We start from the raw sequence: 25,533 nt of genomic DNA on the forward strand, positions 1-25,533 counted from the left end.
TTTGCATAATAATCCGATTCCACCTTTCTTCTTGTCCTAGTAACAGGTGTCTCTGGTGCTTATCAAGAAATTTGAGCTTTTAAAGCCAGGTTTGCTGCTTTAACCATTCAGATTCGATGCCTGCTGGATTCTGTGAAAAGATTATGGAGGCTATCTTCAGTCAAGAGACACAGGCTCACCACTTGTGAGGAGGAAAATGCTCAGCATGTCTTTGAGGAGCCTTGCTGCCCCATCTTTATACATTGTTGCATGATAGCACTGTGTGTTTTCCCCTCATCCTATCTGAGCTAGACCAAACAAATATCAGGAGGAACAAAAGGGCTGAATGACTTGGTCATAGAGGTACTTATGCCAGAGTTATCTCCATGATTAGGGAAGTCTCTGCAGAACACTTTGATGGAGGAGGACTGGCCTGCTTCACAACCCACTAAAGTTAGACTATTTAAACGACCTGCAGAGGATATTCTTCACAGACTGCTTTTGAGGCTGCAAAACCATACATGAGGATGTGTAGTTTTACGAGCGGCTCCACCTGCTTGAGCTACCAATAAAGGTGACCATGCTTCATCTTCGACCCTCCCAGTACTCCTGGCATGCCCGTGTTTTCCCCTCTAGCTGTCTTGTGGAATCATGATGAGTCTATCTTGACTGAGTTCATAGACTGGGTGAGTTCCCACTGATGTCGACACTGTTGTAATGGTTCCTAATCATTAGCGTTCCATAGATATTGCTGGGCATCAATGGCTGAGTTTATCGTCCCTGGCGTTCAGGGAACCTGCCAGGTGTTAAACCACCAGGGAGAGGCCTTGCTGTCCCAGCCATGTCCAGAGATACAGGGCCTCTTGACAAAGACTCCACAACCCCACTCCACCCAGTCTGTTGCAGTACCACATGGCGGTGGTGGTGTCTGTAAACACTTGAACTAGTCTTGGAGGGTACAAAAGGCTTTCAATGGCAATCAGATCGCTCGAATCTCCAGCATGTTGAGTTGAAGTCTGGATTCCGCCAGAGACCAGAGTCCTACGTTCTCCACCGACCCCAGATGGCTGCCCCATCCCAGAATTGATGCATCTGTCACTACTGTAAGATCTGGTTGGAAGTGGGGTCTGCCTCTGATCCAAGCACGATTCGTCAGCCACCAATGCAGATCTCAAGCAGGTTTCTCCTGAGATCCGGACCATGTTGGAGAGATTCCCCTCCATGCCCACTCGAACTTCAGGTCCCACTGCAGATCCTTCATATGCCATCTGCCATGTGTACCTAGCAGGATGCAGGGGGCCATGAGGACCAGCAGCTTCAGTCTCTTTCTCACCGAAATCCAGGATAGAGGCGGAAACATCAGAATCATAGCCTGAATATCCTGGATCGCCACTTGGGAGGATAGGCCCAAAACTGCACTGTGTCCAGACCAGGGAACATCTGAGAGGGAGTCAGGTGTGACTTCAGCACATTGATAGTGAACCCCAGTGGATTTAGGACGTCCACCGTAGTCTAGAGTTGGGAGACGCCAGCCTGTGGCGAGCCCGCCTTAAACAGCCAGTCGCCGAGATAAGTGGAAGACTGGCACCCCTGATCTCCACAGATGAGCTGCGAGCATCGCCATCACCTTTGCAAACACTGGAGGTGCGCTGGTAAGGTCAAAGGGGAGCATCGTCAACGGAAAGTGCTCACAGCTCAAGTAAAATGTGAGTCCATTAAGTCCAATGCTACCATTCAGTCTCCAGAGTTCAGGGTAGATAAGACCTGAGCCAACATGAGCATCTTGAATTTCTCCATGTTGAGGAAGTACCAGAGGGCTCGGAGGACCAAGGCCCTTGTACTTTTTTGGGACAAGAAAGTAGCTGGAATGCAACCACAGCCTACTTCTAGCATCATTACCCTCTCCATTGCTCCCTTGGACAAGAGAGCCATGACTTCCTCCTGGAGCACAAGTCAGCCGGTGGGAGGATGGAGGGAGGAGTGGTCTCAGAGAGGAGGAAGCAGCCCGTTCGGATAATCTGGAGAACCCACCGGTCAGAAGTGATGTTTTGCCAGTGATGGAGGTGCCACCAACAGGACACTCATGGTCTGGAAGGGCAAGACTAGGAGGGTTTGGATGCATTAGAATAATTTATCGGCACATCAAATTCAATAAGACTACATTCATTTTCCTTAATTGGCATCAGCTTTTTTTGGGGAAGGGAATGTATTCTTCAGTCCTTCTACAAAAGACTGCATCACTACTACCCTGCACATTGGGGCCCTACCCAGATCTTTCTGTACACCCCCAATAAGGACAAGTGGACTAGGAGACAGTGAAAACAGGACATGAACTCTTAATTGGGCACCACAACCTTCTTTTGTAAACAGGTGTCATGTTTTATTGTCAATTTCAGCACAACGCTGGCACTATACAATGATTGCATAACTATGCTACAATCCCATGCCAGAAAAGCAGTGGTGCCACAGAATGCCAGCATTGCTAACTCCACAACTTTCCAAAACTCCTCTCTCTGTCTCTAACAGCAAAATATCCTACATGCCAAACCCTTACCAAAACATAAAAAAATAAGTGTAACAGATCTCAGGCTTAACCCTAAGATAGAAGATAGCCCTGGTAACAGAGTATTCCAGCATATTTTCTTAGTTCTACTACATGAAAGAATAACACAGCCATCCAGCATATCCTTGGCACCATAACTTGGATCCCCCACTCCTATCACCACATCCATGCTTGGTCTCCTGTTATTGTGCATCCGCTTCCACTACATGCCACCAAAGACCTACCTCCACTACATGTCACCATACACTTGATTTCACCTCATGTATTTTCACTCCTTTGGGTGACCTCAATGTGCAGAATTAAATCAGGTCTTTCATTAAAATGCACAGCAATGTCATATCATAATGCCAGTTCTAAAACCCACATACATTTAAAAAATGCACGACCCTATCCAAATAGCAGTAATCCCTGGTAGCGCAAATGAAAACGGAGAGCTCCAGATCCTGATTCACCCATATCTAGCCATTTAATTATTTGGAAGTCTCAATCACACAAAAAAAAAGGCTTATAATTTGTAGGGTTGGCCAAATACAATCAAAGACTATAGCATTCCATCCCTCGTAGATCTGTAGCAGGGTTTCTCAAGCCCATAAATTGGAACCTCAGTGTTGTTAACAGATGGTTGTGAGTCTGTTGCCTGTAAGGGTTAGATTGACCACAAAGAAATCAATCCTCTTTAGTAATACTGAAATGGCGGTACCCAGCCACAGTGCAGCTGAAGTTGGATTTCTGAAGCAAGTATATATTAAAGCAGATTGATAGGATGGGTTCTGGTTCCCTTAAGATCAAACGTTTTATCAAGCAGGAAGTTGTGAAGCTCCAGCCCTGCACTCACTTCTTTAATAGCATCTTTTCACTCATCGCTGTTGAAAACTAAAGGCAGCTCAAATACACTAGACATACCTGTAAAACCTTATCGAATTCTGGCTTTATCTGCTTCAGGTGCCGCAGAATGGGGAAGATAGTCAGCACAGCTGAATAGTCATGCCGGACAATGGCTTTGCGAGCCGCTTGTACGATGTTCTCTCCCTCAATCATTAGATTATCCAAGGCTTCCTGCAATACAACATGCATCACACAATCAACTTAGAAGTCTTTCAAAGAAAAGAAGGTGTGGGACTGGAGGAGAAACTAAAGTTACATTTATGGGTAAATCGCTAATTCTAATATTATCTGACACACAACTTGGATAAGGATCTGGAGCTGGTGTTTTTTATACGATGTAATAGTAAAGACTAGCGTACTTTACAATGAACTTAAAGCTGGTAACGTAGGCAAGTAGTATGAAGTTCCAGGTTTATTCCAATTGTTTTTACAGTTGAGGCAAAAAGGTTGTGATAGTAAGATATGAAATGGGTTTGAACTCGTTGGACACAAATAAAGTACCTACATATTTGTTGAATACTAAACACCCAAATTCAATGTACATAGTCACACCAAAGTAAAAGGGTTTTTCAGGTAAACATATCTCTCTTCAAAGAAAATAACTGAGGCAGTCTTGTGTACTACTGTAGGCTTACACAGTTTGAAAATATATAGAGGGAACATGGGGCGCACCCGGGTATCTTTTCACAGGACTCTCACATTCTCCTCTGCAGCAATGCTTATAGCCAATCATTGTTCACAATGCTTTTGCAGTGATTCCACCAGACTGCCTCCTCTAGTTCTTTCTATTGGAGCATGCTTTGCTCCCCGATATACTTCGGTCCTCAGCACCAGTGGCACAAGCTACACGTGTTTATCTCTGCACTATCTAGATTCATCACTATCATTTATTGGTACTATTGGGCTCCTCTTTCATGAATTTCTTCTCCTACCACAGTCCACACCCCACCATTCTTCATCAGCCTTCTCACTATATTTCCTATAATGCCATGAATCCTTCGCACACAGGTGAACTTGCAATCATTTCCAAGGGCCTATGTACATATTTGTATATATTGTCACTTGTATTGCTTCTCTTGTTATTTCCTTCTCCTCACTTTGTGTTTTCTTATTGTTCTAGCTCGCCTCAGGCTCCCTAAATTAAGAGTCCTGATGATAATATAATCTATACAGGATTGAAACTTTGACCTAAAAATACAGACCCCATACACGTTGTTTCATTTGATCCTAACGTGCTATGGTTTACCTGTTAAAAACACACTGATCAGTTCAGTCACACATATGTATTGCACTGCAAAGAGCCCCAAGCACCTTTGCTTCCCACTTATTCCTCACTGGCACCCATCATTTGTTATTATGTAAAACATTTTCATTCAATGACAAATTGTGCACTAATAAATATGGTTCCTGGATTTTATGGGCTGCTGTTTCTGTTTCAAAATGTGAGTTTTTGCAAGGTCTGTAAAATGTGACTAGGAACACTGGGTAAACAAGGATAGGAACATGGAGATAAAATAGAGTGTAAGGTTGGTATATAACCTGTATCAGGGAGTCGAAGGTTTTTTTCTGATGGTGCTCTGGGATGATCCTGCCCAACAGCTGGTATTCGCTCTGTGCTAGCTTCACAAAGGCACTGATGCCATGGATGTATGCGTCGAGTTCAATATCCAACACGTCTTCCTTTCCTGGACACACAACAGAAAGTCAGCAAACAAGGCCAGAGGAATTTAAAGCAAACAGACAGTAGTGACAGATTCATTACTATGCACCTTCCTCTTGCACCTAAGGAACATGTTTTGTTCTAAGTCACTGATTTCGAGAACAAATCGGACCACAACTCCACTGAAAAATATAAGCTACAGAGCACTCTCCTCTTGCAGCACAGTGTGCATATATGAGCACTGCACTCTCACTAAACACTTCACCCACCCTAAGCTCACAATCTTCAGTAGGTAAACACACACACCGTGGGGTCACAGCTCAGCAGGCACACATGGGCACTATGCTGATACAGCATAGTGGAGAAACAGTGGTAGCATGGTATCACATCATAACAGCCAGACACAGATTATTAAACTCTCACAGAAGTGGCCATACGCTATCACAGCACAACAGAGTAATAGAGGCAATATACTAACAGGATACTGGAAAGGCAACACATATTCTCACAAAGCATGCTCACCACTTGGGTCATTGTTCTAAAGCGTATGCTGTGCCTATACGGCACCTCTTCTTCTCTGGGCCCTAAGCACAATCACTGTGGTCTGTAACCACAGTGTATAAAATCTTGGTATATATAAAGCAGCAACTTAATTGGGTGACCAGAGCTACATTAACCCATGGTAGTCAACTGCAGCACCTCGGTGTGGCGAGGCAAGCTGATGAACGGACGCATTACCCTTATCTGCAACTGGGTCAGACCAAGAGTACCATAGACACTGGACACCAGTGAACCTTTTTCTCCGTAGTTTTTAATGTACATTGAGATCTCTGGGAGAGAAATGGTACAGAATCATCTATTTCAAAGATATTTCCTCATAAGGTAAAATACTTGTCCTGGACATAAAGAAAGTCTCCATATCAAGGGTTAGTAGTTTTGGTGCTCTCATTTGACAGACGGAACTGAAGTCAGCCTTAGAAGCAGTACCACCAGCAACCCCAGAAAATCATCTATTACATTACCCAGTCTGGAAAGAGCAATGGCTATAAGTGTTTGATGTTTCTCACATTTGAGCACGACTTGCACTGCGAGTGCTGTAAAAATTGGAGCTAAAGAAGTTGAACAGCCCACTTGAAAGCAGCCAACCTGCACAGGAAGATTATTAAATATTCCCCGTGTATTCAAATCAAGAATGTTGATCGACTATTATCAATAAAGGGTCTGCAACATGGGGACCCACAAGTTACAGCTTGCTAGACAGTCAAGCACAGCTGTAGAAGTTTTCAAATTAAGAAATATGACCATCAGATATTTGAAAATCCCATCTAGATTCGTATCAAAGATACAGTCCACTTCATAATAATAATGCAGGTAAAGTAGTCATACAACTTGTTTATTGTTATTTTGTATTCCCTTTATTTGATCACAGTCCTTCATCCTTCCACCTGCAATAAAGTTAATTTCTTAAAGCAAATCATGCCTTGTAGGCACCATCCGTGTAACAAATGGGATGACAAAGGTCTTCGGTGCGGCAACTGGAAAACAGTAACTAAACCTCAGCTAACATGGACACCTACTGACTAACAGATGCAATGACTCCTGGGAGCTCTTGATTTAAGAGATACAAAGGCTTCGCTCCAGAGCGCTCCTGCCTTGTAATACATACAAAGGATCAGCTGGCAGGAACTTGTGCCGTATAATAGATGCAAACAGTCCGCTGGTGGAAGGTCCTGCTTTATAATATGTACAAGAATTTAGCTCATGGGAAAACCCCCTTTTGGCAGCCATTTCAAAATAAAAAGAGCTGCATTCGTTTGTCTGCACAATAAAAAGAAAATTAACTCTGGTGTTCGATTTAAAACTTTCAAACAAGCTTTAACACAAGAGTAAATCATCAGTCTGTACAAGAAAAGAAAAAGTGTCGTGCAAAAGGGCTTCCTAAATGCCCTATTCCCTCTCCCCTACACATTCTCTCCACACACCAGAAACATGCTGCCTCTGCAACCCTATCTCTCTCTTAATTTCTGAAAGCATTAACAAAGCTAACTCTCACAGGTACTCACCACTACTTGGCCCGTGCTTCTCAGTCAGGGCGTCCCCCATGTGTTTAGCGCGTGAATCGTGCTCATGACCTAGTGAAATGCCAGGCAGCACAAACAGAATGAGGGGTTTATCTGAGGGATGGACAGAGCAGGGATGGCAGACGTGAAGCCCCCCCAGCCTTTGGTCTGGTCTTTGAGGAGCAAAATGTATGGTGCAGAGAACCCAGGCTGAGCAGCAACACCAACTCCTTCAAGCATGAGAATCAGAGCAGATAAACGATATCCTCAATGCTATCCACTCCCTACCTTATTTTCCTTTTAAAACGGAGCGAATATATATCAAAACTGCTTTCCTCTTGCCAACTAATTTTGTGTCTGTACTGTACAGGTCTCGCTTTTAATCTCCTGCCATCTGCCCGCGGCCTCTCACCCCTCTTCTACCTACTCATCTTTTTGCAGCATCAGTACTGATATATGAACCATGGTCTTCCTACTTCTGCCCACTCACAGCACCCTTCCTCCCAGTCTTTTATTCTCTCATCCATTAGTTTCCTTTCATCTGCATCCGCCTCCTCTAACCCAAAGGCCTCCTCATTACCCTACTACCAAAACTCCCATTTATGCGCCACGCTGAATTTGGCAATACTTACATCTCTCTCCAGTTGATTCCTCTGCTTTACTTCCTCACATTACCTTTCTATTCCCCTCTGTTCTCATTTATTTCTGCCTTCTACATGGTTTGAAGGCTGCCAAGTTAATTCCTGTTGACTTCAATACTCTCGTCCTACCCATCTCTCGCTCCTGTCCCTTTCAACAATGCCCTTTCCTTCCATTCGGCCTTGTACATCTGATCCTAACCACACCGCCATTTCTCACCCAATGTTTAGCTCTGCCTTTCCTGTAGCCATTCATTCATCCCCGCTGCTCCATCCATTTCTAGATCTCTTAACACCATTCCATTTGTTGCTCACATAATCTCCTATTCTATCTATGTCAATCTCTGGCTTAGTGAATTATTAATCATCACCTTTTTGTACCCCCTCGGCACCTCTGCCCTCCATTTGTTCCGCCTTTGGTCCTCCTTCTATACACACACTCTGTAGATCTAACATTAGCACTTGTTTTATTACAAACCCCTTTATATGGCTCATCTTTAATTTTTCCACTGCTGCATCCATTACTACCAACTAATGCACTTTACATGGCCGTACTTATCCCCGTTCTTTAAATCTGCTTCACGTTCCCAGGGTTTGCAATCACTTTACTGTTCCCCTGCTCACTACTCAGCTTCTCAGAGTCTAAGTAAAGGATATATCTAAGCATCTAGCTACACCAAACTGTAGTACTGATGTGATATAGCACTAGAGATGAGACTTTTGCAGATATGAAATGGAGGCTGTAAACCACAGGCAAGAAGGGTAACTGGGATGCACGAGGGAGAGGCCTGCTCATACTCTTAGGCTTGAAGAGCGAGATCTGCCACCTATTTCCAGGAGTGTAAAGACGTGTCACAGATGTGAAAGCAGCATACTTCAATCAACATACATGCAGAGCAGAGCAAGCTTCTGTTAGCCAATGGAAACTCTATAGTTGTTGCATCCCCGAGTAGCCCAGATTCACCCTTGGCAGCTCCCCCTCCCTTTGCCACACCTCTATTAGGAAAGCACTTTAATATCTGTCTGCTTGCTCACTACAAGACAGGCATCTGTTCAAACACAAACAGATCACACGTTGGGTTCTCATGCCTGGGCTGAGCTGTTTTATAGGCTGATCTTTATGGGCCTAAAAACAAATTAAACAGATTCTAGCATCATCTTAATGTCAATCCTATGTATCATTCCTTCTGTGATTTCCTTTGCTCCGTTTTGGAAATATCTTCTACTCTGTTACATTTTTGGGGGAACTCAAGTACTTATATGGCATCAAAGGTAGAAATAACATCAGTGAGACAGCCTTTCTAAGCAAATGGCTAGATACGAATGCAAAATGGTCTGAACGAGTCTCCACACCTGCAGAAGTCTGATTTGAGAACCAAAAATGGTGCGTTTAAAGCAGGGTGAGGGGTTTTATAAAACAGAAGAGGAATTAATGTAGTGGAAAAAGAGAAGGATAGCATAAGAATATTGATATACCACGACGGTGGTGTAGGAAGGAAGAAGGGATGGTTTGCGAAGGAAGAATGATCGAAGGAAGCCTGAAAAAGGAAGCCTGAAAGGTCAACAAAAAAGCAAGACGAGTAGAAATAAAAAAAGAAGTTGCTGGGAAAGAGATTGGTGGGGCTGGAAAAGGGGTGGGTATTACTGGAAGGGGCAGTTTCCAGTTCTAAAGTGATACTACAATATAAATCACAATCTGTGGAGGAAGTTGTCATCACCACAAAGGTTAGCAGTGATCTGAAATGGCTGAATGTACATCAAAGATAATAAACAATAAAAAAAAGAGGCTCTACCCCATATAGGAGTGTGCCACATGAGGCCAATATTTAGTGTTTGGCAGACGGGATACTCGGTCACAAACACGGCAGATTTCGTGTCAGCTGTATAACAAGTGCATTATAGCCAATGATACTAATACGGCGAATCAGATATCCACCACATTTTGACGGTGCTTCCCAGCCGTCAAAATCTATTAAAAAATATATTAAAAACACCCTTAGTCTTTTAACTTCCATCAATTCACAAGGCATGGTATCAGAACCACCTTGTGTCAGTACTGAAAAAAGTAACAAATGTCGATCCAGAAGTGCCTTAGCACTACACAATATGCGTAATGCTTCATCTTTAGCTTGTTTATAGCCAGCAACAACTACTGAAATGGAAAACCTGTCCAAATCCAAGAGATGAAAGATCAAGAATGGCAAAGACAAGAAAGAAAGAAGTTCAAAACATGGATCTGCCACCAGAATATCCTGCTTCAGCCTCTAATAGAACCCTCTTCCTCTTGAAGTTTGTTCTACTCCAATCAGACTTTCAAGGTTAAAAAAAACTATTGGGTAGCTGTGGTAAAGCAATCGCCCAACCTAAAGAATACAATTATAGGGTCTGGTAACAGAACTGGCGCATAGTGTGTAATGGTGCTCACATGTTATCAACTCCCTTCCACCATAAGGTGGCATGAGTCATGAACCAGAGGGTTTATGATTTCTGAATTATAAATATTGATAACGAAGCACTCTTCACAATGGCCAACAAACAAAACGTCCACCAACTAAATCGTGCCAAAAGAGTTCAGTAGTGTTTATTCCAAATAAGGTCCTAACTTCAGTCCAAAATTTCAGACAGTATTTGCAAAAAAAACTAACGCCAACATAAAGCAGGAGCTGGTAATGGATATCCAAACTGGACTCCACTTTCCTATGAATTGGAGCTTCAGAAACATACCTTTTCCAACTGAAACAGCAGATGTGTCACATGTGGTGTTAAGTATACTCCAGTTTACAATCTTAATGATGATTTCTGCACTACTGAATACATCTAACAAAGGTATCAAGAGCACACTTTTCTAACGCGTCCACTTGAATAGTTGCACCAGAGTGCTAAGTTTGATCATGCTTTTCCCATTTCTAATTTGATAGTTATTATCCCTAATCAGCCTGAACAGAAATTATTTATGACTGCTCAACAGGTGAAATGACGACATAGCATACTAATCTTCAATGTGCTTTGTTACTGCTGGTCTGGTTGAAAGGCTATGGATGGATGGGCTTAAATACTTCCTGCACAGTAGGAGGTCTGCAGGGGATTTCGAGGTCCAATCTTAGAGTGTTTGGCCTCATTCATTGATGTTAAAGATTGTCAAATCATGGTCAGCTCTAGGCCAAAAGCCATACATAGATTCCTAAAAAGGGCAATTTTATAGCTTTAACTATTTCATCTGTGTACAGAGACAAATGCACTGGGAAAGCTTCAGTGTGCCCTTGCACATTTATACACCACTAAGCTATCGACCAATGTCACTCTAGATCTTCAGGGGCATTCTCTAGAAGATATCACATGTCTGGATGGCTACCTCAGAGACCCTGCAAATGGGGTTGCCAAACCCTACTTTAAACCAAATTTTCAAAAGACATTTGTGACATCTCCCACATAGTTTTCATTAATCTCATGCAGGAATGATTCATAAAACTTTCAGTAATTTGGACTACTCCTGGAGTATGTTGCCCGTCTTCCAATTCCAACTTTCTCTCAGAGAAGTTCCGAATAGACAGTGGTTCCAACAGAGCTGTGCTGCATCTGCTACACCTATGGTGGTGTGGGTCTGAACTATACAACACATAATAAACTAATTCTTTAATCACTACACCGTCTTTCCATTGTGCTCAGATCTTAGTTATAAACAGTTTGGCACATAAAGAAACTAATTTGCAGGACCCTAGACGAAAAATAAACATTCTGGTGGAATGTGAATTTTAAGAGCCAAAGACTTTTACATCTGGAAGTCCCCAAATTCGGGAAACAAAAAAGTATCATATACTGGGATTGCCACCATTGTCTGAAATTCTACCCTTATGATAGTACGAACAAGTTCTAACTATTGTTTCTCAGGCAGAAGTATCTACAAGTTGACATAATTCTACCATATTTGGGATTTGTATAGTTATATTGTAGTTATTCTGATGTTGTAACCATACCTAGTTAAATCCTGTGAACTAAAAGTCAGGATCACAGTGGACTGAGGCACAAAGTGGAACAGCAACCAAAACTAAACTGAGACGCATGTCATTTCTTTAGTGGGGGTCTGTTTTGACTTAATTTTAAGTGTCTTCACTGTCTTAGTGCACTATTGCATGGGAGGGTGTGCGTCTGGGGAGTACTCCCTCCACCACATTTGTTGTATATTATGAAAGCCTCACCCATGTGCAGTGTCTCCATTCCTGTTCCTCTGAGTGGAGAATAGGGAAAAGAAAGGCGATTGTCTCAGAGCCACCGTCTCCTCTTGTTACCTCACAGATTACCAGCATTGAGGTTTTTTTACCCTGGCCATGGGGGCTGTACCGAAGGAGATGGAGTTGGCAGAAAGAAGGCTATCTCTAATTATGGATGGCCTTCCCCTCATCTCCACCCCCCAAGTGTCTCCAGTCTCTTTGATGTGCCTACTGTGATCTCGGAGCCTCATAGCACAAGCATAACCAAACTGTCGGGGAGACTTGGATGGAATCTCTGTGGTTATAGCCTCGCCTCAGAGAATTGGTGCCTCGGATGGATACACCTAGGAATTTACGCAATTAAGCCCTACTATAAGCCCTAGGTGTAAGCCCAGAAGAAGGAGGCTGCCCCAAAACAGAGATGTACCTTAGTTAATGTGGGCGTGCAGACTGAACAAATGTCATGTTCCCTCAGCGATTAGACCATTTGCCTGATGCTTACTTTGTAGGAGAGTAGGGTCTGCTTCCTATGGTCACACCCACGTTTTGCTTTGATTCTCTGGTTTTTCGACTAAGTGTGGCTGTGGGCCTGCTAATCAGACCCACAGCCCAGCTGTTCTCTCTCTAAATTAATACCATGTACTTTAGATACATACCAGATTGGTTACTGGGTCACTCTTGTGAGCCCCTGTATAGTGTACTATAGGTACCCAGGGCATAGGTGTACCCTAGGCCTACCAGGGGCTGCAGCATGTATTGTGCCACCCCTAGTTTGCCTTCCAAACTGACACCACAGGTCTGTTCACACAGCCTGGGTATGGTGGGGTAATCACCCCATACTTAGATATAGTTTACCTATATCTACCTTTACATATAGACACATATACACCTATAAGCCACTCCTATGGTAGGCCTCGACAATCCTGGAGGCAGAGTGCTTGGTTTTATGTGAGAGGGTGCCCTAGCATGAGCTGAGCCCCTCTGCAGCTTTCGAACCATCTCCTCTGAGCTGTTCTATGATATAGCCATACCATATACTCTTAAGTGCATTATAATCCTCACGGTTAATGGTAACTTTGGTTTGGCTTTATCAAAACATGTTGTGTAAGGTGTCAAACACTTTGGAATCCTACCCCCTGCCAGTCCTGGAGGCGGGGTAGCATTCCACCCTTCTAGAGGGAGAAGACATGCAGTTACTGCTTTACCCGGTTAAAGTTAAACAGAGCCTCAGCATCACAAAATGGATGCTGCTGCCACAGACACAAGTCTGACCTCCTGTTTCTGGGGGAAACTCCAGCAGGCGGCCTGGACAATAGAGTTCCTGTCCAGGGAGCTGCCAGCACCTCCCCAGACAGGGGTTTTGTATATTGGGGCAGGGAGGGCTGCATTCAGTGAATGCATCTAGACACTGCTTGGGGCACACAAGGTGCTCCATGCATAGCCCGGTTAAAACCAGTTGCTGGGGCACTCCAGCCCGGCTCTGGCGCAAAACTGGACAAAGGGAAAGGGGTGTAACCACCCCCTTCTCAGGTCCACCCATAGGAGGGACCTAGTCAGGTAATCCAGCCCCTAACCTTAGTATAAGTATAGGAGCTGTGTCCCTAGGACTTTAGATTATCCTGGATGAATCTTTGAAAGACATATCTTGGACCTTCGACATTCCATTCTGACTGGAAGACGGAAGACATCTCCCTTGTGGTCAAGGAGTGACCACCCTGTGCAAACTTGCACCAACAGCAACTTCGCTGGTCTGCAGTTTCAAGGCTTCCGTCAGAACTCGAAGACTCTGCGACTCAAGAACTGGACTTCCAGACTTCTCTGACCCCGATCCACATCCACAGCAAAGCTGAGACCCGTGGCGGACACGAGAGACGTGAGACAGGACATCTTGGACATCCTGCATTTTGCTACCTGCACTCCTTTCCAGAATCCCCAGTAAGTAGTGCATTGGGGTACGAGAAGCCCCAGCCCGAGCACCATTTGCACCGAAGCTCAGGCCCCCACACTCCGCGAGTGTCCCGCGGGACCCGCCTTTGCATTTGAGCTCGACGCGTCTTTCCGGTTCCTTGCCAGTTGGCTAGTGAGCCCCTGAAGACGCCATCTTGAATTTGCTTTGCTTTCCTGGTTGCTCCAGCCTCCCTGAAAGGGAGAAGCGCCACAGACCTTGCTTGTCTGTAACAGAGCCAATCACGACAACCTGCGTGAGTTGCGGTTGCCAAGGCTTGTTGGGTCCAATCCAGATACAGACACCGCAGTCATCTAGATCCATCGTGGGAAAGCTCGAATCCAGCGCCTGGTCATCGTCGATGCCTCCTGGACCTCGTGGCTGAAGAGACAAACTCACCTTCTTCACCTTCAAGCACGCGAAATCGCCTGGTTCCTTCCTGGTCACTGGCTAGTGACCCAGACTCTGTCCCCTCTGCTTTCAGGTTCTTCACATCACCTATCCACCCGTAAAAATTTCCTCTGGTCGCCTGCAGCACTTCTTGGCAGATCTCCATAGAAAACGACGACGAAACCAGACACGAAAAGACACCTATGCACCCGGCTTCCCTGGGTGAGGTTACACGAGTACTCCGGTGCTCCCGTGGGTCTTGACTCTCGAAGTGTCCTAGTTTAAAAGGGTTCCATCCTAGTCCATCCGGAAGTGTCCTTAAACAGTAACTTTGTAACTTCTTCGTTTCCCATTATAAGTCCATTGTAATTCGCGACTGTGTTTAGACACTGCACGCGTCTCTCGTGGGCCTCCTACTTCTTAACCTTTGGTTGTTTAGTGTAGCCCCAGCGATTCCCTAGGCCCTAGGCCTACTCTCCATTTCAGACATGGTTCTTATACCACTTTCTTAGTATAAGGTTCGTGAGGCCCCTAGGGCATTACTGTATATTGTGCAACTTATCGTATGCTAATTGAGTAACTTGTGATGTACTTTTACCTCTGACCTCATCAAGAGTGCAGGGGGGTTGTGTTTAGAATAAATACATATATATTTGATATATACCTTGTGTGGTGTCCTTTCATTTGGCATTCAAGGGACTATAATTGGTAAAACAGCTGGCTTCACATGCTCTCTGAAGTCTTAGCCTATTGACTGCTGGTCCATGCTACCACTAGGATAGCTTTCTATAAGGTTGACTTTACAACCACCATCAATAAGGGTTGATTAGACTGGTGCAAGGTGCCCACTAGAACTAGTGGACATCGTATGCCAGGATAACTTCTCACATACTTGAGCAAGTTTAATGAGGTCGTGAACGCCAAAGTGGACCCATCATGTCAAGGTTAGCATTGATCAAATCTAGATTATCGCAGATTTTGTTCCACATGAGGAATTTCGTAGACCCGCAATAGGGTCCGAGCACCTCAACCTTTGGGGTGCTAAATAAGAAAAATGCTACTTACCAGTATGCATCTGTTCTTGGCACGTAGAGCTGCAGATCCACACCCTTGCATTAGATCGCCATCTGATGTTGGGCTCGGATGCTTGCACCTTGTTTTTGTCTTGGAAGAAGTCTTTGTAGTCACAAGATAGGTGACTCCTCCCTTGGACGATAGTGCGCATGGGCATCGACTCCATCCTTAGATTGTTTTTCGCCATGATGGGAAATGATGGAGTTAGTAGTAAAGAAAAGGATGTCCATGTATGTATATCTAAGTAAGATAGAACTGGAAAAGATACAGGCCCCGGCGAGGTGGGTGGGCGTGTGTGGATCTGCAGCACTACATGCCAAAAACAGATGCATACTGGTAAGTAGCATTTTCCGTTCGAGGCATATGAGCTGCAGATCACAAACTTGCATAGACTGTACAGCAGTATCTCCTTTAGCGGCGGTCACCTGTATCGGTTGTAGTTGTTTGAAAGAGTTTTAAGAACAGCCTGGCCCACAGCAGCTTGTTGCTTGGCTTGCACGTCAACACAATAGTGTTTAGTGAAGGTGTGTGTGTAGACCATGTTGCTGCCGTACAAATGTATTCTAGGGGAACGTTCCCTAAGAATGCCATGGAGGCTCCTAGTTTGCGTGTGGAATGCGCTCTAGGGGAAATTGTTAATATGCGTTTAGCTTTTTGGAAGCATATTTGGATACATTTAACAATCCACCTTGCAATGCCAGCTTTGGAGATGGGATTACCTTTATGCGGTGGGGAGAAAGACACAAACAATTGTTTTGTTTTTCAAAATGATTTAGTTCTACCAATGTAATAAAGTAGGGCTCTTTTGACGTCTAGCGTGTAAAGAGCTCTTTCTGCTACGGAGTCTGGGATTTGGGAAAACACCGGTAGCTCCACTGATTGGCTAAGGTGAAAAGCAGAGAGGACTTTAAGAAGGAATTTTGGATTTGTTCTGAGAACCACATTGTTACAATGTATTTGTAAGAAGAGTTCTTGTATGGTTAAAGCCTTTAATCTTACTTACCCTTCTGAGAGAGGTAATTGCAACAAGGAAAGCTACTTTCCATGTGAGGAACTGAAGTTCACATTTACATAGAGGTTCAAATGGGGGTCCCATGAGTCTAGTAAATACAATGTTGAGATTCCATACCGGAGCGGGTGGTAATCTAGGAGGAATGATCCTTTTAAGGCCCTTCATAAAGGCTTTAATTGCTGGTATCCTAAAAAGTGACAAGTGTTGTCTGTTTTGTAAATAAGTGGCAAGTGCTGCTAGATGTAAACGTATGGATGAGTACGCTAGATTACATCTTTACAAATGTAGTAAAAAGCGAATGATGTTTTGGATGGAGGCATCCAGTGGATTGATATGATTGTTAGTGCAGTAAATGGCAAATAGCTTCCATTTTGCTGCATAGCAAGCTCTGGTGGTAGGGCGCCTGACCTCTTTAATGATGTTCATACAGTGTGGTGGAAGGTTAAGGTAACCGAACTCTAGGACTTCAGGAGCCAAATCGCTAGATTGAGTTGAGTTGGATCGGGGTGCCTTATCTTTCCATGGTTCTGCGTTAGTAGTGATGGGGAGAGGCATAGTTTTTGGTGTGGGACTACTGAGAGTTCCAACAGTGTTGTGAATCATGGTTGATGTGCCCATGTGGGAGCCACTAGCATCATTATTAGAGACTGTTGCCAGAGCTTGCGTACCACTAGTGGAATCAGTGGAAGTGGCGGAAAAGCATACGCAAATCTGCCTCAGCAGTTCATCCATATTGCATTGCCCTTGGACCGCGGATGTGGAAACCTGGCGGCGAAGATTGGGCATTTTGTGTTTTCGTGTGTAGCAAACAGGTCTATGTCTGGTTGACTCCACATCTGGAAAAATGATAGAAGAACTTGTGGATGTAGCTCCCGTTTGTGAATCTGTTCTGTCTGTCGACTTAACAGATCTGCAATCTGATTGTGAACTTCTGGAAGATGTTCTGCTAACAGATATATGTTTTGTGGAATGGCCCACCTCCAAATATTTTGTGCGAGCTGGGACAGCTGCAGAGAATGTGTGCCTCCTTGTTATTGTATGTAATACATGGCTGTCCTGTTGTCTGTGCGGGTGAGGACTGCTTTGTTTTGTACATGAAGTTGGAATGATTTCAGAGCTAGGAATATTGCTAGCAGTTCCAGATGATTGATATGGAGCACTTTCTGTTGAGTGGTCCATTTGCCTTGAGTTGTGTGATTGAAGAGATGTGCTCCCCATCCTGTGAGTGATGAGTCTGTTAGTACTATCTGTGGAACAGGCTCGAGGAACGGCCGCCCTTTGGATACGTTTTTTGTGTTCCACCACTGCAGAGAGCGATGTGTGTGGCTGTCCACCAACACCAGTTCTGTAAGTTGTCCCTGAGCTTGATTCCACAGATGTGCTAGATATTCCTGTAAGGGACGCATTTGAAGTTTTGCATAAGGTACAATGAATATGCAAGATGTCATCATGCCTATGAGTTGCATGAATACTCTGGCTGGGAGAGAGTGTTGTGTTTGAAATTTGTTGATGAGAGCTTGTATACTGGCTATCCTGGCTGGGCTGGGATATGCTAGAGCTATGGAAGTATTTATTGTGGCTCCCAGGTATTGATGTACATGAGAGGCTTGGAAGTGGGACTTGGTATAGTAGATTGTGAACCCCAAGTTGTGCAGTGTTTGAATGGTTTGTTAAGTGGGTTGAATGACTTGGCTTTTATTATCCAGTCATCCAGATATGGGAAGACATGGATTTGTTGTCTCCTTAAGTGTGCTGCTACCACTGCCAGGCATTTGGTAAATACTCTGGGAGCAGTGGAAGGACTTTGAACTGTTAGTGTTGTCCGTCCACTACGAACCTTAGATACTTCCTGTGAGCAGGATGTATGGGAATGTGGAAGTAGGCGTCCTTGAGATCTAGTGTGGCAAGGAAGTCTCCTTGTTGGAATAGAGGAAGCACTTGTTGGAGAGTGATAATGTGAAAATGATCTGAGTGTATATACAGATAGAGGGGTCTGAGGTAGAGTATTGGACTTAGGGACCCATCCTTTTTGGGGATTAGGAAATACAGGGAGTAAACTCCTGTTTCCTGATGTAGAAAGGGGACTTGCTCTATGGCATGCTTTTGAAGCAGTGAAAGAACTTCTTGTTTTAAAAGTGTAAGATGTTCTGTGGACATTGGATGCTGTTTGGGTGGTATGTTTGGGGGGGTAGCTAAGTTCCAGACAGTAACCATATTGGATAATTTGTCTTACCCACTTGTCTGTTGTGATGGATTGCCAGACAAGTAGGAACTGTGATAATCTTCCCCCAACTGGAGTGGAATGGTCTAGGGGGACTGGAGGGAAGTCACTGTTTAGCAGCAGGGGAGGTGAGAGTGTTGTTGTTACCTCGGCCTCTCCCTCTGCTGTTATTGTTTCTGTATCCTCCTCTAAAATATCCTCTATTGGGGATGTTCGGGTAGTGTTTTTAAAAGAAGAGGAGGTGTCTATGCCCATATTCTTGTAAGCTCCTCTGTAAAAGGAGCAACAAAAGGAGCCACGTGTTTGTGGAGACTGTAACACTCCCATGGACTAAGCAGTCTCTGTGTCCTTTTCATTTTTTCAAGTGCAGTGTCCACAGCTGGTCCAAAAAGTTGTTGCTGATTAAACGACTGATTTAAAATAGTTGTTTGGACTTCTTGTTTAAAACCTGAAATGCGTAGCCAGGCATGTCGCCTGAGCAGTATACTGGTATTGATGGACCTAGAGTCAGTGTCTGCTGCGTCAAGGGCACATTTAATTGATGTGTTTGTTATTAGTTGCCGTCTTGGATGAGATAATTTGCTTGAGTTTTATATTGTTTTATAGTTTTATATTGGCCAGGCAAATGCTGTAATAAGGTTTCCAGCTGATCATAGTGGGCCCAATCATATCTAGCTAGCAGTGCTTGAGTGTTAGCTATGCGCCATTCATTGGCCGCCTGCGCAGCTACCCTTTTACCAGATGCATCTATTAATTTGGATTCTTTATCCGGGGGTGGTGCATCCCCGGAGGTTTGTGAGTTTGTGCACTTCCTAGCGTTGGAAACTACTAGAGAATCCAAAGGCAGTTGTCCCTTGATGTACGCAGGGTCGTCAGGGGCAGGTCTATATTTTTTATCGATCCTTGGATTAAGAATTCTGGCTCGAACAGGATCTTCAGGGGCATGTTTAATGACCCCTTTAATCAATGGTAATATTTGTACAGTTTTTTGGGACTGTTCAAATGTATCTAAAATTAAATCCTCCTCTGCTTTGTCCGAGTGCATTGTGACGCCGCGAAAAACGGCAGCCCTACTGATTAGCTGTCCAAAACCAATATTATCGTCTGTGAGAGATGGTTTTGGTGGGTATGGTTGGGGGCTTGGGAGGTCTGGAAGATCTATTTGTAATCCCAATCGTCTTGAGGTGGGTCGTCTGGATCTGTGAACGGATCATTGGGGTCTCCCCATCCCTAGGTTATCATCATCATCATCATATGGTGGTGGTGTATGTGGTGAGGAAGTTAAAGGTAGAGGTGGTGTAACAGGTTTGGGGAGAGGAAGAGGATTAGAAGGAGGTACAGGAGAAGAAGGGGGCATAGGTGATGTAGCAGAGTCCTTCTTCAAAGGCACTGGCTTTTTGTTTTTGGTTGGCACAGCTGTGACATGCCCTGTTTTAGGGTTAATATAGATTTTTTCTGCCTGGGATTGACAGGATCCGGATGAAAAAGTTCCTCTTCCTCGATAACTGCTTTCAGCGTCTATTATTTCGATTCAGAGTGGGACTTGTGCTGATTTTTGTATTCTTTGGCCTTAGGAGGCGTGGTGGAATCCTTAGGCTTGTTTTATGGTTCCGAAGGTTTTGGTTTCGGAGCCGAGACGTGATCCTTGGGCTTAGAAGTGTTCGAAGACGGTTTATCTACGGGCCTGAAGGTGTTTGAGGCCGGTTTGTCTTTCGGCACTGAAGGAATTGGAAGCGATTTCAGAGCCGAGTGTTCCTTTGCCTTTGGTGCCGAAGGTGCCAGTGGGACTATTATATGCGGTTTGCTCAGTCCCGAGCTACGAGAAGGGCTGTCTTTTGTTCTTCTAAGCCGGGCACGGAGGCGGGGCTTCTGAAGTGTGCTTTCGGTCATGACTGGGGCCAACAGGCGAAGTCTTGACCAGTGCCTTCTGTTTTGCTGGTGGGTTTGGGGTAGGGGCAGTAGTACTCACTCATTGACCAGGAGTGATGGGGTCATCGGAGTCTTCTGCCTCTGACACGATTTCGAGTTCTCCGGAATCTTCTTCGGGGACATCTGGGCCTTCATCTAAGATATCCTCTGGTTCCGGAGCTGATCTCTGCGCCATGATGTGTCGTCGAGCCCGCGAATCTCAAATGGTCTTTTTGGATTGAAATGAGGCGCAAGCTGGACTCATTGTGTTCTGACGAGAGACACGGGTTGTAGACCTTATGATGGTCACTGTGTGGGAACTTCGCTCCACACTGGGGGCATTTTTTGAACATGAGCCGTAGGCCTTACGGCGTCGGTAGGCCCAGCGGCCCGCGTCGACGACTGGAATCTGGCTGATTAAAATTGATTCGAAGACATCGATGTCTGAAGTGAATTAGAAGAGTTTTAGAAAGTTTTGCGCGTCGAAAAAGTTTCGAACCGGAGCGCAAAAGTTGCATTCGAACCCAATGGTGGAAAAAACAATCTAAGGATGGAGTCGATGCCCATGCGCACTATCGTCCAAGGGAGGAGTCACCTATCTCGTGACTACAAAGACTTCTTCCAAGACAACAACAACAAGGAGAAAGCATCCAAGCCCAACACCAGATGGCGATCTAATGCAAGTGTGTGATCTGCAGCTCATATGCCCCGAACCACCCATCTAGCCCAGTCACAGGACAGGGTTCGTTAGAGCACCCCAGTGAACCAGGTTTTTTTTACCCAAAGCTCCCCAGCCTGTTAGGGTCTCAAATGGTGTCTTTTCTGCCTCTTCAGGTCCCTCAGCACCCATCACAGGGTCCTGACTCTCTGTAGTGGCCCGTCCCTTATCCCCCAAGACAGGGGTGGTGATTAACCCATCACCTGAAGTGTCCCCGTAAGTAGTAGTCTTAGGGAATGTACCCCCTTGACTATGCCGAAACCTGAATCCTTTGAGGAGCTGAAAGACAAAGTGGTACATCGGTTTCACTTGCATTCTAACATAGGTACCGCGATTTACAGCTCCATTAATATGGTGCGGCGGGTAAATTGGGTGGCCTCTAATATTAAGAGATAGGTGGGGGACGGCGTTCTGATTAATTCCAATAACATCCCCCCCCATTGCTGCACGGGTTTTAACCACCTTAGGCACACTCAGATCCTCCTGATCAACTAACATCCAGGCCCTTCCTCTTGGTTTCTTCTATGAGCCAGAATTGGTCTGTCAATCTTTGTGGAAACAGGTTTGGCAGGGGCACCTTTCTGTCCCGCCAGTGTCCCCAGTCCTGTGTCAAGCAAACAGATTTAAGCCCCAGGGTAGCCTTGGTTCGTGTGATTGACTCACCTCTCCAAATACATCTCTCGCCTCTACTACGGATATTTTGACTATAAATCATGATGATTTGATATTATCTTGGAATATTGCTGGTTTGTTGGCTAAGTTTAGTGACTGTAAGTGGTTGCATTTCATCAGGACACCTGTCAGCAAGAACCCTGGGAAGAGAAAAATCGTATTTTTCTTCTTTTTTTAGACGGATACAAAACTTATTTTTTCCCAGCAGTGGCCTCAGTGGCGGGGAGGGCTAAAGGGGGTCTGATCATTTTTGTTTCAGTGGAACTATGAGGGAAAAACAAGTATCTTGCACGGGACTCACATTTGTTGCAGGGGTTGAAGTTATCTTTCACAGGCTCTAGTCTACATTGATAGTACTAATTGACTTTTTTAATGCGAAAGCTTGGTCGGAGGAGGTACCCAACCTCTTCAGCTTACGCTCTGCCATTGATACTCTAGCGGGGCATGGTCTTGAGATGGGGATCATATTGTCTCCAGTTGGAGGGAATACAAGGCTATAGCAAACTGCAAACTTATCTTACGCAAGAGTGTGTGGGTTGAATTAGCTCAAACTAGTGAGACCAGAGATAGCTCTCCGTCTTAGAGGGTGATAAACAAGCCATAATGTTCTGATGTAACCGGCCCAGTTATATGCCATCACATTTCTGAGCAACAGTTAATGTAACATTTTTGAGGGTTTATATAATTTTAGTCTCAGTGGAGATGAGGAGAACTGGGGTAGATTAGCGAGGAGAAGATCCAATGTGGTTTTTAAGCTAGATAAAGTTATCCCTGGGCATTATCTTGCAATAAGGCCCAGGACCTGACTTGATAACGCCAGATCTGTTTTTGGACAATGTTGAGATCTGGGGTCCAGCCTGAACATTGGTTGTCAATGCTGCATTGAGGGAGGAGGCACCACCTTCATGGTCCACCACTAGTTGGAGTCGAACGGGCACCTTGGAGCCATGGGGCTGCGACAATATGTCTCTGCAGAATACCCTACATTTTGTGACGTTTTGTAAATATTTGAGTGTGTCTAGAAAATGATTTCTCATCCCGTTACTAAGACCCCTGAATTCTGAGCAAGCTAGTCAGGCTTTTATGTGATTGCATCTCTTATCCAACAAACATGTTATATTTGCTATTTCCCGCTTTTTAAGAGCAGCTTTGAGGCTGAGGCATTTGTTACCGGATTAATTTTGTTGCTTTTATAGGGGGGATTATAAAATCAATGTAATACCTGTATTGTCTCTCCTCTTTCGTTTTAAGAGGCTTTATCTGTTAGATTTCCCATTCGTCTTGTTTCAAGTGCGAAAAATTGTAATGCACCTGTAGTAAGGTGAACAGGACATCGTTGACGTTTGTGATGGAGCAACCAATCCACCACTAAAAAAGGCCCTTGATTGCCTACACCTCAAATCTCAATGATTTTTTATTTTTCCATGCAGAGTTCACCTTGGTTGGGCCACGAAGGATACACCATGTCATGTTTCCCTGCATTCTCCATTGTCCAACAGACTCATAAATAAATAAGAATAAAAATAGAGCCTTGAAGTCCTGTTTTGTACCTACCTGACCCTTGTAAAAGGACCCAAAGTGAGAGTTTCTTTGGGATACAATTCTAACATTTCAGCTACCCAGCAAGGAAACACCTAGAGGGCACAAGTATGCCCTCTTACTTTTCAAATCTATCTTTATAAAGGCGAGTAACCAGGCAGGCTTAATATGCTGAAAGGTCAGGGTCGCAAAGCAGTTCACCAATGATGGCAGTGGGGCAAACTACAATAACACCAAAGTAGCTACCAGTAAGGAAGTACATCTTTAGTGGAAGGATACTCTTGCTTATTCACTCAAGAAGTCGGAGATACAGGACGCCTGGAAAGAATGAATCATCCAAGGTGAAGGCAGAAACATAAGGGAAGCAAGAGGAAATAAAAGAGAGTCGGTTTATCAGGCAAGGTTGGTGAAGAAAGAGTGAGGTAAGGAAGAGTGAAACTCAGCTTTACAGCCACAGGCTGCGAGGGTGAAGACCGCCATTATTAAAATTACGATAAGATGAAAGCAGCAGTATTGTTATTGCGATAAGGGAGAAAAATGGCATGATAAGGAGAAATAGAACAGTGGTATGACCAGCCATATGGGACAATGGAGTTTCAACTGTAACAGTATCATAGTGAGAGGAGATGTAAGCACTGACATGCACAGCAATAGCAGATGAGGAATAGATATTTAACAGGTCTATTTGCTAAATTATTTTTGGGAAAAGCGATATTGAGCACACAGAAATCAATGCATTCAAATGAATGTAAAATATGAACCAATTATAGGACCTTGGTAAGTTTTCCGTCTGCGTAGGTCATTGGAAAGGTTCAGGCTTCAGAGGCCAAAGAGTACATGAGGCAGGCACTGGATAATCCAGATCCTACATATAACGCCAGTTAAGATTTCAGTAGTGGCACACAGTGGTGTTATTTCCACAACTTGGGATTTGAAGAAAGTGTACATGGCAACAAAAGGTGCATTTATTGTTGCATAAATCAAGATTGGCTTCTGTTGGTCTCTTGGAACCTCTTGTGATTTTACCACTACACACAGCAGTGGTGATCCATGAGAAGAGTGACAGGAGGGGAGGATGAAATCATGGGATTGGTGTTGAGGAGGACTAGTCAACAGCCAAGTTCAACGGACGTTAAGAGCAGCCAATCCAGTGAACTTTAAACCCAAACAGCCATACACAGATTTCCCGGGTACACTTCAAACACCAAAACAAACACCCATTCTTGTAGTATGATGATTGCTGACATGCATCTCTACTTCCGACCTCTCCTTTAAACACAACCCTTGTCCTTCCCATAGGCTAACAGAAACTCTGCTGCACCCTAGAACACAATAAGCTAATCACCAGGAAAAAGATTAGTGCAATTTACCTTCCGTAGGCGTGAGAGCTGAGCCCCCCTTTTTGCCGTCCAGCCCATGCTGGGAGTACTGTTTCAGGAGGTTCTGTGCCTTACGGATTGTACCTGTCACCAAGAAACCAAGACAGAAAAAGAAAGAAACAAAAGACTTGGAAGAGTAAGTGAAAAGCACCAGCAGCCCCAGTATTCCACCATGACAATGAGCATGCTTAGCAGGGACATTCATGTGGCCTCACCCCAACTCTAAAGAAATCCTGTGACATACACAACATTGCTCCATGGCAGATAATAACCCAAACAGATACCCGGCCTCACTATTGTGTCCATTTAGAAATAATCATCAAGATTCTGTTGGCTAACATGAGTCTGCAAAGCATGTGGCAGAATTCAAGTTGTTCCATTTACAAAGATTCTATTTTATCAATGATTTCGACATCTAAGATGAAATCATGGGACTGTTAAAGGTTTATTTAATTACTTTGAAGAAGAAAATCATTTAAACACAAAATCTCAGCCTGACTATGGAATAAGAGCAAAGAGGAAGAGTGGATCAGGTCAGATTGAGATAGCTTTACAGGCTTTTTTTTTTTGTTTCTCACACTATTTGATATACCTATTCTTGAATAACAAATATTACCCGACAACCAAACTATATATTTAAAGCACATGAAAAAAATAATGCTAACTGACAAACAGTATTAAA

At 44.2% G+C, this 25,533-nt stretch overlaps 1 protein-coding gene across 9 annotated transcripts in view; it reads right to left on the reverse strand.

Moving 5' to 3' along the window:
- The window catches only part of EXOC7 (exocyst complex component 7), a 339,430-nt gene that overhangs the window by 236,462 nt on the left and 77,435 nt on the right, over positions 1 to 25,533 (reverse strand). For 4 of the 9 annotated variants that reach the window (XM_078654573.1, XM_078654569.1, XM_078654572.1 and 1 more), the window contains 3 exons: positions 7,151 to 7,219; positions 4,967 to 5,112; positions 3,446 to 3,598 (listed from right to left, as the gene is read on the reverse strand). In XM_078654573.1, coding sequence (XP_078510699.1) covers positions 3,446 to 3,598; positions 4,967 to 5,112; positions 7,151 to 7,219 — 368 coding nt within the window. Of the gene's footprint in view, positions 1 to 3,445; positions 3,599 to 4,966; positions 5,113 to 7,150; positions 7,220 to 24,842; positions 24,936 to 25,533 lie in introns of all 9 variants that reach the window. The other 5 variants (XM_078654571.1, XM_078654567.1, XM_078654570.1 and 2 more) reach the window with 2 other exon arrangements.

This window comes from Lissotriton helveticus, chromosome 7 (assembly GCF_964261635.1).
Source record: "Lissotriton helveticus chromosome 7, aLisHel1.1, whole genome shotgun sequence".
Taxonomy (NCBI): domain Eukaryota; kingdom Metazoa; phylum Chordata; class Amphibia; order Caudata; family Salamandridae; genus Lissotriton; species Lissotriton helveticus.